The sequence below is a fragment of the Meles meles genome, chromosome 3 (assembly GCF_922984935.1).
Source record: "Meles meles chromosome 3, mMelMel3.1 paternal haplotype, whole genome shotgun sequence".
Taxonomy (NCBI): Eukaryota; Metazoa; Chordata; class Mammalia; order Carnivora; family Mustelidae; genus Meles; species Meles meles.
In genome coordinates, this window is record NC_060068.1 from 138044653 (window position 1) to 138058139 (window position 13487).

At 47.4% G+C, this 13487-nt stretch overlaps 1 protein-coding gene across 1 annotated transcript in view; it reads right to left on the reverse strand.

The window, feature by feature from the left end:
• Positions 1-5908: 5908 nt before the first annotated feature.
• Positions 5909-13487, reverse strand: part of GALNT10 (polypeptide N-acetylgalactosaminyltransferase 10) — a 216625-nt gene continuing 209046 nt past the window's right edge. The window contains exons 11-12 of the mRNA XM_045999768.1: positions 10386-10535; positions 5909-9879 (exon numbers count right to left, since the gene is read on the reverse strand). Coding sequence (XP_045855724.1) covers positions 9721-9879; positions 10386-10535 — 309 coding nt within the window. The 3' untranslated portion in view covers positions 5909-9720. The remainder of the gene's footprint in view (positions 9880-10385; positions 10536-13487) is intronic.

The following is a 13487-nucleotide window of genomic DNA, read 5'->3' on the forward strand; positions in this document are numbered from 1 at the left end:
GCATTTTTCAATGAATCACTTTATTTTTTCAAAAAAGGTTTATTTATTTGACAGCGAGCACAAGCAGAGGGAGTGGCAGAGGGAGAGGGTGAAACAGACTCCCCGCAGAGCAGGGAGCCCCATGACCTGAGTCGAATGCAGATGCTTAACCCACTGAGCCACCCAGGCGCCCCTCAACAAATCACTTTAAATATATTCAACTATACCAAAAAATTTATTAAGTAATAAAAAAGATACAAAGCAGTATGCAGAGTATAAATTCCATTTGTTTTTCTGAAAAGGTTTATACACAAATACATATTTTATGGAAACACAAGAAACTAGTCATTGTGGCTGCCTCCACAGTGGGAACTGTAGGACAAGGGAAGAAAGGTAAGAAGAACTTAATTTTTATAACCTCTTTTCCTATTGCATATTTTATGATGTGCCTATATTTCTTTTGTAACAATAAAAAACCATCCTTTGGTATTATTTAGTAAGAAATATGGAATACCAAAGAAGTTTGAAGAATCTCAGATACAGGATAGTCATTTAATTTTAATTTTAATTAATTTATTTTTATTTATTTAATTTTTAAAAAAGATTTTATTTATTTATTTGACAGAGAGAGACACAGCGAGAGAGGGAACACAAGCAGGGAGAGTCGGAGAGGGAGAAGCAGGCTTCCCACCCAAGCAGGAAGCCAGATGCGTGGCTCCATCCCAGGACTCTGGAATCATGACCTGAGCCGAAGGCAGACACTTAATGACTAAGCCACCCAGGTGCCCCTGTTTTTATTTTTAAAAAAGATTTTATTTATTTATTTGAGAGAGAGAGAGAGAGAGAGCATGAGCGGGGTGAATGGGGACAGAGGGAGAAGCAGACTCCTCACTGAGCAGGGAAACGGACATGGGGCTCGATCCCAGGACCTGAGCCAAAGGCAGCCATGTAACCTACTGAGCCATCCAGGGACCCCAAGCCCAGTCCTTTAAATGGAATAGATTTAGTTTTATGAAAAACCCACAATATTGTCCTCATTTTCCTCATCTTGCTGAGGACCTGTAAAAGCTTCCCCTGACTCTGGCACTTGACAGGCATCGGCCGTGGGCCAATGGTAGCCACTGGTGTGGTGGGCAAGAGTAAAGACCCTGGTTTGAACTCCGGCTCTGCCACTTCACTAGCTGTAGGACTGCTGACAGCTCACATGAAGCCTATGAGTCTCTATTTTCTTCATCTGTAAAATGGTGCGATAATAGTATTTCTCTGATAGGGTGATTGTGAGCATCTGATGTGATACTGTAAAGCACTTGGCACAGTGTTGTCTCGTATCCAGTAAATGTTCATCCATTACACGCTGATGCCCCTAAACTTCCCCTTGTACCCAAGCTGAGATTTCTGCAGGTTAGGGAAGGAGACATCATCTTGCTGGATGGCAAGGCTGTGCTCAGTTTTCACTCAGGCAGTCGCCATATCCATCAGCGCAGCATCAATTGGGAGACTACTTGATTGTTTTATTGTATCTTAACCTCATCTTAAAAAATTTTGTAGGAGCAAAAATCAAAGTACCAATAGTAGTGATAAGAAGTATGTGTATATCAAGAAAGTGAAGAGGAGCGCCTGGGTGGCTCAGTCAATTAAATGTCTGCCTTCGGCTTAGGTCATGATCCCAGGATCCTGGGATGGAGCCCCATGTCAGGCTCCCTGCTGAACCTGCTTCTTCCTTCCCTGCTCTCCCTGCTTGTGCTTTCTGTGTCAAATAAATAAATAAAAAATCTTAAAAAAAAAAAAGTGAAGAGACAACCAACAGAATGGGAGAAAGTATTTGCAAGTCATACATACAATAAGGGACTTGTATGAATATATAATGAACTCCTATAATTCAACAATAAAAAAGACAAGGCAATTAAAAAGTGGGTAAAGGTTTTTTTTTTTTAAAGATTTTATTTATTTATTTGACAGACACAGAGAGACACAACTGAGACCACCCAGGCACCCATTTGTTTATTTTTAAGCACCAGCGTCCATTAAAGCATTTTATTTGCATGCATATATTACATTTGGGGCTCTATCTCACAACCCTGAGATGACGACCTGAACGAAAAAAATCAAGAGATGCTCAACGAACTGAGTCATCCAGACACCCAAAGCATCTTTTTTCTTTCTTTCTTTTTTTTTTAAAGATTTTTAATTTATTTATTTGACAGAGATCACAAGTAGGCAGAGGGGCAGGCAGAGAGAGAGGAGGAAGCAGGCTCTCCATGGAGCAGAGAGCCTGATGTGGGGCTCCATCCCAGGACCCTGGGATCATGACCTGAGCCGAAGGCAGAGGCCTTAACCCACTGAGCCACCCAGGTGCCCCTCTTTTTTTTTTTTAAAGTAAGCTCTAGGCCCATTGTGGGACTTGAACTCATAACCCTGAGATCAGGAGTCACATGCTCCACTGGCTGAGTCAGCCAGGCACCCCTTATGCATGTTTTTTGATTAGTGAAGAAAAATAACCAAATTGGGGAAATAGTAGGAAAAGCAGGAAATATATCGTCAAAAATTGTATTAAAAAATGCAGGTGTAATTGCAACTGATATATATATATACACATACATATATTGATATATATATATATACACATACATATATTGATATATATATATCCTTTTTATTCCCTAGGAATAAATGTGCCCTGTTGACAAAATAAGGCTTTTGTTTGACTCTTTACTTTTGACATTAGTCCCATTTTCAGAAACCAATTATGTATGGAAGTGGGGAGTGTATGTGCCTTCAGGGGAAAGCAGAAGATCCCTTTGCCCTTTCTGATTCTCCTTCCTTTAACACTAGATCACCAAGCAAACTTCTCCTAAGGAGTAATTCAGCCGATTCTAGGAGGTTGCACATAAATATTGACAAATTAATGACCTACATTAAATAAGGTGTCTTTAAACCGAAATGTACATAAAACAAGGTTATGTGGCTCTTGTTGTGGGCCGAGGCTCACGGGAGCCCACCTCTGTACTTGCCTTAGGGGTGTGGTTCAATATTTGCGAATTCAGTGTTCGCGGTGATGTGATAGAACAGAACGACTGTGAACAAAGGCAATGAGCTGTGTATCAGGAGAAGTGCCATGAAGGAGGCTACACAGTTGCTCAGCATGACGAGAATGATGTGTGCAGGAGGTATATTCTTGACAGGTGGGAAGTTTCTTGGGAGAGGGGAAAGCTAAGCTAGGACTCAAAGTATGGAAAGAAGCTGCCAGGTGGATAAGCATATCCCAAGTGGTGGGACCAGCAGGGGTCTGGAGGTGACAAAGACTTGGCCTGCGGGGACCTGAGCCCTGCTGAGGAGGTGGTGGAGAAGCAGACAGGGGCTAGTCTGGAAGGGCTGTTAGGACCTAGCTAAGAAGTTTTCATTTTCTCGTAGAGGCCTAGGGTAAAGTTACAAGCAGTGCAGCAGTAATCAGGCGTCGCTGGGCCCCTGTTTGTTCTCACCACTAGGCTGAAGAGGTCACCGATTGTCCCTTATTCAGCTCTGTATTTCCAGGGCTGAGGACAGAGCTGGGGCCAACTACTGTGGCACAGAGCATGGACCACTGTGGGCTCACAGTGTATATTTCAGTTTGCTTTTGTCGTCTGAATGACCAAGCCCTGGGATTCTACAGCTGTAGCTGTCAAGAAACTGTCGTGGGGACTTACCCCACGATGTGGACAACTCCAGGATTCAGGCCTCGGCTTCCCAGGCTGAGAGGCCAGTGGTGGGGGAGCTTAGCGCTCAGCTCGAGGAAAGGCAGACCCATCATCCCCTTCCTCCCATCCTTAGGCAGGAGCTGGCAGGAGATCAGATGCTACTTCAATTCCAAGGGGCTCATGAACAAGAGCTGCCAAGTTGCTTAGAAACCTGCTTTTCTGAGGGTTCACCAGGTTTTCCTTTGTTTCTGTGGCATTGTGTGTGTGAGTGTGCATGAGCACACTGAGGGCCATCACCCCGCCAGGTCTGCAGCAAGCGGGACCGGATCGTGAGAACTGCGGGCTGCCCTGGGACACTGTCGCAGTCCCCAGGTATCGCTGAGCCACGCAGCCCAGGCGTTTGAGGGGCAACAAAGGGGAGCCAGCTGCCTGCGGCCAGAGGTGGACAGAGCTGTGAGCAGCTGCAGGAAGGAAGCTTTGGATACTGAATCCTGCACTCGCTTCAGCAACAGCCCAGAAGCCCTAGCATGGGAGATTCCAACAAGGACCGAGAGGGGACACCACTCTCATCCCCTGGTTGAGCTTGGAAAATAAATTCTTGAGATCAGGGTCACTGCAAAATACCAGATGTAAGATTTGTAGGACTACAGCAGTCCTACCTGACCATGATCTAATTTGGTCCCCTTCTTCCCACTGTCATGTGGGAAAGCTGAGGCCTGGGGAGGGGAAGGGACTTTCTCAAGAACACATAGCGTATCACAGAGGTAGGAGCACTCTTTCTCAGAAGGTCTGTGGGCTGTGAGTGCAGGGAAAATAGCCTAAAGCATGAGCTGGCACTATATTATTCACCCATTTGTCCCTTCTTCAATTACTTATCGAGCCCTTACTCAGTGCCAAGAGCCCCAACAAGGAGCTAAAATGAATGAGAAATTTAATTTCCCAGTCTTCCCACCTGCTCCAGTGAGGAAGGACCTTTCCTCCCAGCAATCAGTAATTTTGAGATTCCGGCTGCCCTGGATTTTCATGCCTACTATGCACCCAGCACCTTGAGTCATTCCTGGCTATACATGTCAGCCAATGGCACATCTGATGCTCTCACCCTGCCCGGTTAAAAACCCTCTAAGAGTTCCCACTGCTTTAAAAATAAAGCTCAGAGACTCCTTAACCTGGCTCACAAGGCCCTGCAGGGTGTGGCTTCTGCCCTCCCCCACTCCTTCTTTTCTCTTCTCTCTTACCCTGCTCCCGCCTCCCTGACCGTCATACCTGCCATGCTCCCCACACAGGGTCTTTGCACATGCTGCCAGTGCACATGGAATGTTCTCTCCTCTCTCTCTTCTTGTAAAGGAATTTAATCTTATAAAGAAGCCATTACAATTTTAGAAGAAAGTTAACTTAATATGGACCTTCTGGTTCCGGTGCTCAAAACCTGCCCCTGTGGCAGGTGAACGGATTCCCCCCTCCTGTTCATCGGCCTTCTCCCGGCCGTGGGTGAGTCCACAGCGCCCTCTGGTGGGCTCTGAATGACAGCACCAGCAGGCAGTTCCGCTCTTGGTCATAGCAGTCCCACACCAAGTCTCAACCACAGAACCACAATTGGAGCTGGAAGCATCATCCAAAACCTTCCCAGTTTATGGCAGAACACTGAGGTCTAGATAGGGGGCACGATTTGCCCAAGACCTTACAGTGCGTTGCAGAGCCAGGCCAGCCAGTGCTCTTTCTACCACGTGGCATTACATATATCTAATATTCAAAGCGTCACCATGTTTTGGTAGGTAGAAATTTGTGGCTGATAGGTGAGCATCAGAAATGAACTATTTCATGTTGTTCTGTCCATCCGAAATCTTCAAGTCCTGGCTGTAGTCTGTAGGACCCTGTGTGGGTTATCCACCTAACCCAGGAAGCTCACCTCCTTCTGTGCCTTCAACAGGGGAACTCCTTGCCTCAGGGCCTTTGTACTAGCTGTTCCCTTTGCCTGGATCCCACTCCCTCCTGTGTTCCAGCTCTCACAGAGAGGCACTCTCTCACCAGCCAACCTAATGTTGATCCCCACTCCAGTCTCTCAAACATCTTGTCTCTTATCCTTCAACATCCTGTTCACATCTAGAATCATCTTCATTAGTTGTTGGGGGTCTGCCTTCTCTAGATGGCTGTTGGGAACTTGTTCATTATCCTGGGTAGTGAGCAGACATTCACTGAACATGTGGGGAATGATGGGGTAGAAGATGGTATGTGACAAGAACAAGGCAGATAGCATGTTACAGAAAGTCTGCAGGTTTATTCAACAAGTCACAATCACAATTGTACGCGGTAAGTCAGTTCTTCACAAAGGCTCACTTTTCCAGGCAGAAGAGGGGTTGGTGGTCTTGAGCTTTCTGTATGGAATACCCAGTCTGCCATCTCAATATTCCCTGCCTATAGTCCCTTTGGGATCCCCGTCTTCAAGCCCAAAACAGAGCAGGAGCCCAACCCTGTTATCTGACAAGGCAGAATCAAAGCCATGTGACCAGCAGGTGTAGGGGGGCCTTGCCACTGGGGATGTAGGTCCAACTCCAACCCCAGAGGTGGCAGTGGGCCTTGGCTCAAGATCAAGTTTGGACTGAAATAGGACTTGGATTTTCACAAAGAGAAAGTAGAAAACAATTCCAGAGTAGGACTGCACCCTTTGCCCCTCTTCCACACTTAAAAATCTCCAGAAAACATTAAAAATGCACAGCCTCCCAGGAACTAGAAAAGATCCCCCAACCTGTACAAGCTAAGATCACTGAAGCAAGGAATCCAGGTTTCTCAGTCACTACCGTAAAGTGCTTTGCCACGCTTTTGAGACTTCAGAGACAGAAAAATGAAGATGCATGGAAAGAAACATGGAGTCATTTTACAAGATATCATCTCTTTCTTCAGGAGAAAAAGAAATTCACCAGGTAGGTTTGCAAAGTGAAGACAATGTGGACTTTGGGGACCTGTCTGCCGCACCTACAGCAAGAAGTGCTCCTTCTCCCCTAGGCCCATGGGAGGAACCCCCTCCTGCCTCCAAACTAGTTCTTCCTCAGGGGGTGGATGCCTAGTTCCTAGATGGTTTTGGAAGTCGAAACCTCCAGGCGGAGGCACATGGTGGGATGGCTTTTCACATGTGCCTGCACACTTGGCCCCCTCCCAAGGCCTTGTATCTCCAGCAAAGATGCTCTCTGCACTGCAAAATGCTTTTGGAGGCCTCCGGTGGAAAGGCTGCTGGTGGGCCCCCTGGTCAAGATACACCGTCCAGCCACACCGTTTTGTGACCTCCTGCTCAGAATAAAGAGAGGAAAAGGGGTCCCACCCTCACCCATTACCCAGATGAAAGCACCTCCGCAGACTCCTGGCTGCTTTCCGGAGCGCCAGCTGGCAGTGTGAGCAGGAACCGGAATCTTTGAGACAGGTGGTTTTCAAAATTGAGGCCAAAACGAGGGGTCAGTATTTAGTATTCCGTCCATTGGTTGGCTAAGCCATGAACGTCTCTCTTTCCCTCCCCTATTACTCTGTCAAGTCCCAGGACCTCCGGATAAGACCTGCTCAGGGGAACTCCCCCTCCCTTGTTGAGGGGGCCAAACCAAACTTGAAAGAGAACCAAAGGATGGCAAAGAGGAAGGCTGTGGCCTGCTGGCTGCTGCTCCTGCTGTCCCAGCAGTCCTGGTCTTGCCAAGGACACAGTCACCCCCTCGGAATGGGACCACTTGGGAATCTAGCGAGTGCTCGGCACTCTGTCTGGGGGCTGGGATGGGGACTCCAGGCATGGCCTCTGAACAAGGGTCTCTCTCCAGGGCTGCTGAGGCCCTTCCAGGCCACAGACAAAACGAGCTGTCCTGCTGCCCCCTGAGGGCTTCTTTGTCTCAGATCCTGCCTGCTCTGGGCCCAACGTCTCCTACTTGAAATTAGAAGTTCTGAAACACACTCATCCAACAGAAAATGCACACGCCACCACCAGTGTTTCCCCTCCCCCCAACCCTGCCCCTGCAGGTTTGTCTAGCAAGGCACTAGGAAATTGTTCAAGTTTAGGGATTTGCTGTACATTTGCATTTTGTCTTCTTTTTAAAAGGCACAGTTTTTATTTTAATGATGCTGCATTGCTTTCTGAGGATGACCCCTAATTCAGCTCTCCAAACTGCAACACTCCTGTTCTCCTAGATCCTGGAAGGGGCCTCCTCTTCGGACTCCTTCCTACGGAGGGCCACTTCGAAAGATAGAGGACTCATCTGGAAAAGACATGAGGGATCAACAAGGAAGCTTCTGGGAGCACAGGGGCCACCTCTCCTGTCGGCAGGTGGCCAGGGCAGGGCTTGTGTCGGGGGCAGAAGTGGAGGAAGTGGTGCTCTGCCAGTTCTTTGCATAATCGGGGTGGTGGTGTTTGGGAGTTTATCCCTCCCCCCACCCCCCAGACAAAAATGGCCTTGAGATCAGCCAGCATCTCAAAGGCAGATTTGTGGCTCTGTTCCCAGATATATGTCTCATTTCATTGGTAAATGCCACAATCGAGAGATCCAACTCTAACTGGAATACCGACTTCAAGTATTTCCCGGACTAGCTGGTGGAAGCCATAGGTTGTGGAATGTGATTTCCATTTCTGAATCAGTGGGGGGCAGGCTGGTTGCAGAAATGATTCCTGTTAGTTTGGGAGCCCTCTGGGAGTCTGACACATAATTAAACAAAGCAAAAGGTAAACATGAGGGACTGGCATGGACCTAGGTGTCCATCTGCTCGTGGGACACTGGGCGCTTTATTCCACCGCAGCTGGGAGGGTGGTGGAGAGTCACAGGGCTTCGGGACTGCACTGAGGACCGTGTCATACCAAGGTCTCTAGTACGAGCTGACGGACACAAGTCACTCACCCCCCAACACCACCAACCTCGGATTTCAGAGATTGTCTGTAAGCAGGAGGGGCTGCCTTGACTGTACTACACTTGGCTGGCTCTTTCCAGTCAGAGCATTCCAGAAGTGCATGCTGGATGCCAGAATACCAGAATCCTGGGTAGCATTCTAGGTTGTGATCTAAGGATAGAGTTCTTGAAAAATTCTAGAGCTCTACATGAGAACTAGAGCCGCGATGAGGTCAGAGGCTGGGCATCTTGCCCACGGTCTTCCCTGGAGGCCTCCAGATGTTGTGAGGGGAGCACCTCACACATCTGCTCCTCTCGAGGCAGGTGATTGCCCAAGACAGAAAGAGGAAGACAGAAGCACTGATCAGGGAAATTCCGCCAGCCTATCTAGTTTGGAGGTCTTCTCACTAGGCCCCTTCCACCGGCCCAAGGCCATGTGACACAGCTCTGAGAAGCTGGTGGCTGAGCTGTCCTGTGCCTGCCAAGCACTAATGTGGACATTTCAAGCGCCCAGAGAGCAAGGAGAGAGAGCCCATGTGTCCGTGGTGGCAAAGGAATGTCTGGGGGTCCCACTTCTGCCCCCAGGCCTGGCAGTTGGCCAGTGCTCAGTATTGAACACCGTGACAGTCCAGGTGAGGCCTTTGATTGCATGACTTGGGGCTGTGACAAAGCCCGTAACTGCAGTTGGCCCACGAAAGGCAGATACTGAACGTCTGGCACCGGCGGCCCCAGAAAAACCACCTCCCTCCCTCCCTGGGGCAGATGAGGGCACTGGTGCTACAAGCCGCCCAGACAGGCAGAAGCTGCCCCTTTTCTGGAGGACCATCCCGGATGAGCCATATGAAGGCTAGGCAAGCTTGTGGGACCCACTGTGGGGTGGCCTAGGGCTGCCCTGCGTTCCTCCCACATAATGCTCAAGGGCCCGCGGTAACAAAGCTGAAAAGGCCCTCTGGGATTTCCATGATGCCATCAGGGGTTAAAGCAGGCACTGCTCTCTGTGGGGGCTCCTGTGGGGTCTGTTCTCCACCCCACCTCCACCCCTGGGCTTTAGGGACCAGGTGGACACCTTGCACCAGCTTTAAGAGCCCTCTGTGCCCTGGGCCGGCTGGCCAGCACCTCTCACATCACGGTGCCCACGGAAGCCCTGCCTCCCTCGGGAGGGGAAGGCTGCGGCGGGGCCAGGGACGACTCCGCCAGGCCTGCTGAGGAGATTTGAGGGCTCAGTTCCTGTTGAATTTTTCCAAGACTGTCGAGTTGGTGTGTTCAAACAGCCACTGCTGGGTGAGAGAAGAGGGGTTACAGGTGTTCATGAAGATCCGGTGGTCACTTTCGCTGCAGTCCATGCAACTGCCACTGACGGGGTGGTACAGGGTCTTGTCCTAGGAAAGAGGGAGGCAATCAGCCAGGCGGCGCTGGGGACACCGAGCGGCAGCAGCAGCAGCACCACAAAGCAGACTCGAGCCCCGGGGTGGGCAAATTGCCCATCTGGCAGGCTCCCCTGCCCCGCCCTCCCTTGCCTGGCCTGGGCCTGCTGCCTGAGCCCGGCCCGGAGGGATGCGGGTGGAAGTGAAGCGACCCACTTTTGGCCGGGCCCTAAGTCTGCTTGTCTCTGGCCCAATTTCACCGGTTTTCATGGTGTCTTTGGTTTGTGTGTGTTTTTTAGTGGACTCGGTTGCCAACATTTAAGATCCTACAGATGCCACATAAAAATCTGGATTTCCGGCTTCTCTCAAACGACTGAGAAGTCGGGCATGGCAGGTTTGTGGTACAAATATGTGAGAGAGTGGGCTCTCTGGGGGGAAGGACAGAGGCACGGAGTGTTTATCGGCTTGTCTTTTTTTGAATCAAGCCGGTTGCCCTGTTGCGCCCACACAGCCTGCCTTACTTTGCGGTACTTCCACAGCTGGTTGCCCTTCATGCTGTGGCAGTCATAGAGGGTGACTGGGCTGGTGTTGGAGATGGCGTCAAAGCAGAACTTCTTGGTGTGCTGGGGGTCTCCGGGCCGGATGTCCTCTCTCCAGGTGAAGGTGAACACCTGTATATACAGGGACATCATCACAGGGACAGCAAAAGCAGGGGACTTTCTCTTTTTTGGAGTGATGGAAAACGTTAAACACAGAGATCCAGAAAACAGTATTGACCACACCTGTTGCAATCACCCAGCTTCAACAGTTACTCAGGGCGGATCTTGCCACAGCTTTACCCCCTCCATGACCCCCCACCTCCACACTGTTCTGAAGCAAATAACAGATCTCACATCATGTCCGGTGTAAAGATTTCACCAAAGTGCCATTATGGAAATAAAAAGTTACCACAAAGTCCTCAATGTCATCAAGTAGCTAGAGGTCAAGTGCCCTTGCCTTGTAAGTTTCTTTTCACGGTCTGAATCAGGATCCAAACCAGGTTCACATATTGCATTTGGCTGAGAAGCACTCCTCCCCCGCCCCAGCAGCTTTACTGAAGACTAGCTGGCATACCATAGATTGTACACACTGGAAGTGCACAATTTGATAAATCTGACTTGTTTACAGCTGTGAAACCACCACTATCATCAAGGTCATGAATATATCCATCACCCCTGAAGTATCCTTACTTCCTCTGTGGTCTCTTTCTCCTGTCCCTCCTCATTCCCCATGCCTCTGGGCAACCACTCCTGTTTTCCATCAATAAAGATAAGTTTGCAAGTTCTAGAATTTTAAATAAAAGGAATCCTATGGTATATATATATATATTTTAGATTAATATATAAGGTATTATTTGTTTCAGGGTAAAGGTCTGTGATACATCAGTCTTACACAATTCACAGCACTCACCATAGCACATACCCTCCCCAGCGTCCACCACACAGCCACCCCAACCCTCCTTCCCCCCTCCATTACAGCAACCCTCAGTTTGCTTCCTGAGATTAAAAGTCTCTTATGGTTTGTCTCCCTCTCTGGTTTTGTCTTGTTTCATTTTTCCTTCCCTTCCCCTATGATACTCTGTCTTGTTTCTCAAATTCCTCACATCAGTGAGATCATATGATAATTGTCTTTCTCTGATTGACTTATTTCGCTTAGCATAATACCCTCCAGTTCCGTCCACATTGCTGCAAAAGGCAAGATTTCAATTGTGATGGCTGTATAATATTCCATTGTGTGTGTGTGTGTGTGTATACACATATACACACCACATCATCTTTATCCATCTGTTGATGGACATCTAGGCTCTTTGCATAGTTTGGCTATTGTGAACATTGCTGCTATAAACATTTGGGTGCATGTGCTCCTTCGGATCACTACATTCGTAACTTTAGGGTAAATAGCCAGTAGTGTGATTGCTGGGTCGTAAGGTAGCTCTATTTTCAACTTTTTGAGGAACTTCCATGCTGTTTTCCAGAGTGGATGAACCAGCTTGCATTCTCACCAACAGTATAGGAGGGTTCCCCTTTCTTCGCATCCTCACCAACATCTGTTGTTTCCTGACTTGTTAATTTTAGCCGTTCTGATTGGTCTGAGGTGGTATCTCGTTGTGGTTTTGATTTGTATTTCCCTGATGCTGAGTGATGTGGAGCACTTTTTCGTGTGTCTGTTGGCCATCTGGATGTCTTCTTTGCAGAAATGTCTGTTCATGTCCTCTGCCCATTTCTTGATTGGATTATTTGTTCTTTGGGTGTTGAGTTTGATAAATTCTTTATAGATTTTAGATACTAGCCCTTTATCTGATATGTCATTTGCAAATATCTTTTCCCATTCTGTCAGTTGTATTTTGGTTTTGTTGACTGTTTCCTTTGCTGTGCAAAAGCTTTTGATCTTGATGAAGTCCCAATAGTTCATTTCTGCCCTTGCTTTCCCTCGACTTTGGCAATGTTTCTAGGAAGAAGTTGCTGCAGCCGAGGTCGAAGAGGTTGCTGCCTGTGTTCTTCTCAAGAATTTTGATGGATTCCTTTCTCACACTTAGGTCTTTCATCTATTTTGAGTCTATTTTTGTGTGTGGTGTAAGGAAATGGTCCAGTTTTGTTCTTCTGCAAGTGGCTGTCCAATTTTCCCAACAAAACATTTGCTGGAGAGACTGTTTTTTCCATTGGACATTCTTTCCTGCTTTGTTGAAGCTGAGTTGACCACAGAATTGAGGGTCAAGTTCTGGGCTCTCTATTCTGTTCCATTGATCTATGTGTCTGTTTTTATGCCAGTACCATACTGTCTTGATTACAGCTTTATAATAGAGCTTGAAGTCCAAAATTGTGATGCCACCAACTTTGACTTTCTTTTTCAATATTCCTTTGGCTATTCAGGTTCTTTTCTGGTTCCATACAAATTTTAGGATTATTTGTTCCATTTCTTTGAAAAAAGTTGATGGTATTTTGATAGGGATTGCATTAAATGTGTACATTGCTCTAGGTAGCATAGACATTTTCACAATATTTGTTCTTCTAATCCATGAGCATGGAATGCTTTTCCATTTCTTTGTGTCTTCCTCAATTTCTTTCAGGAGTACTTTTAGTTTTCTGAGTACAGATTCTTGGCCTCTTTGGTTACATTTACTCCTAGGTATCTTACGGTTTTGGGTGCAATTATAAATGGGATTGACTCCTTAATTTCTCTGTCTTCTGTCTTGTTGTTGGTGTATAGAAAATGCAACTGATTTTTGTGCATTGACTTTATATCCTGATACTTTACTGAATTCCTATATGAGTTCTAGCAGTTTTGGAGTGGATTCTTTTGGGTTTTCCACATAAAGTATCATATCATCTGCAAAGGGTGAGAGTTTGACTTCTTCTTTGCCAATTTGGATGCCTTTAATTTCTTTTTGTTGTCTGATTGCCAAGACTAGGACCTCTATTACTATGTTGGATAGCAGTGGTGATAGTGGACAACGCTGCGGTGTTCCTGACCTTAGGGGAAAAGCTGTCAGCTTTTCCCCATTGAGAATGATATTTGTTGTGGGTTTTTCATAGATGGCTTTGATAATATTGAGGTATGTACCCTCTATCCCTACATTCTGAAGA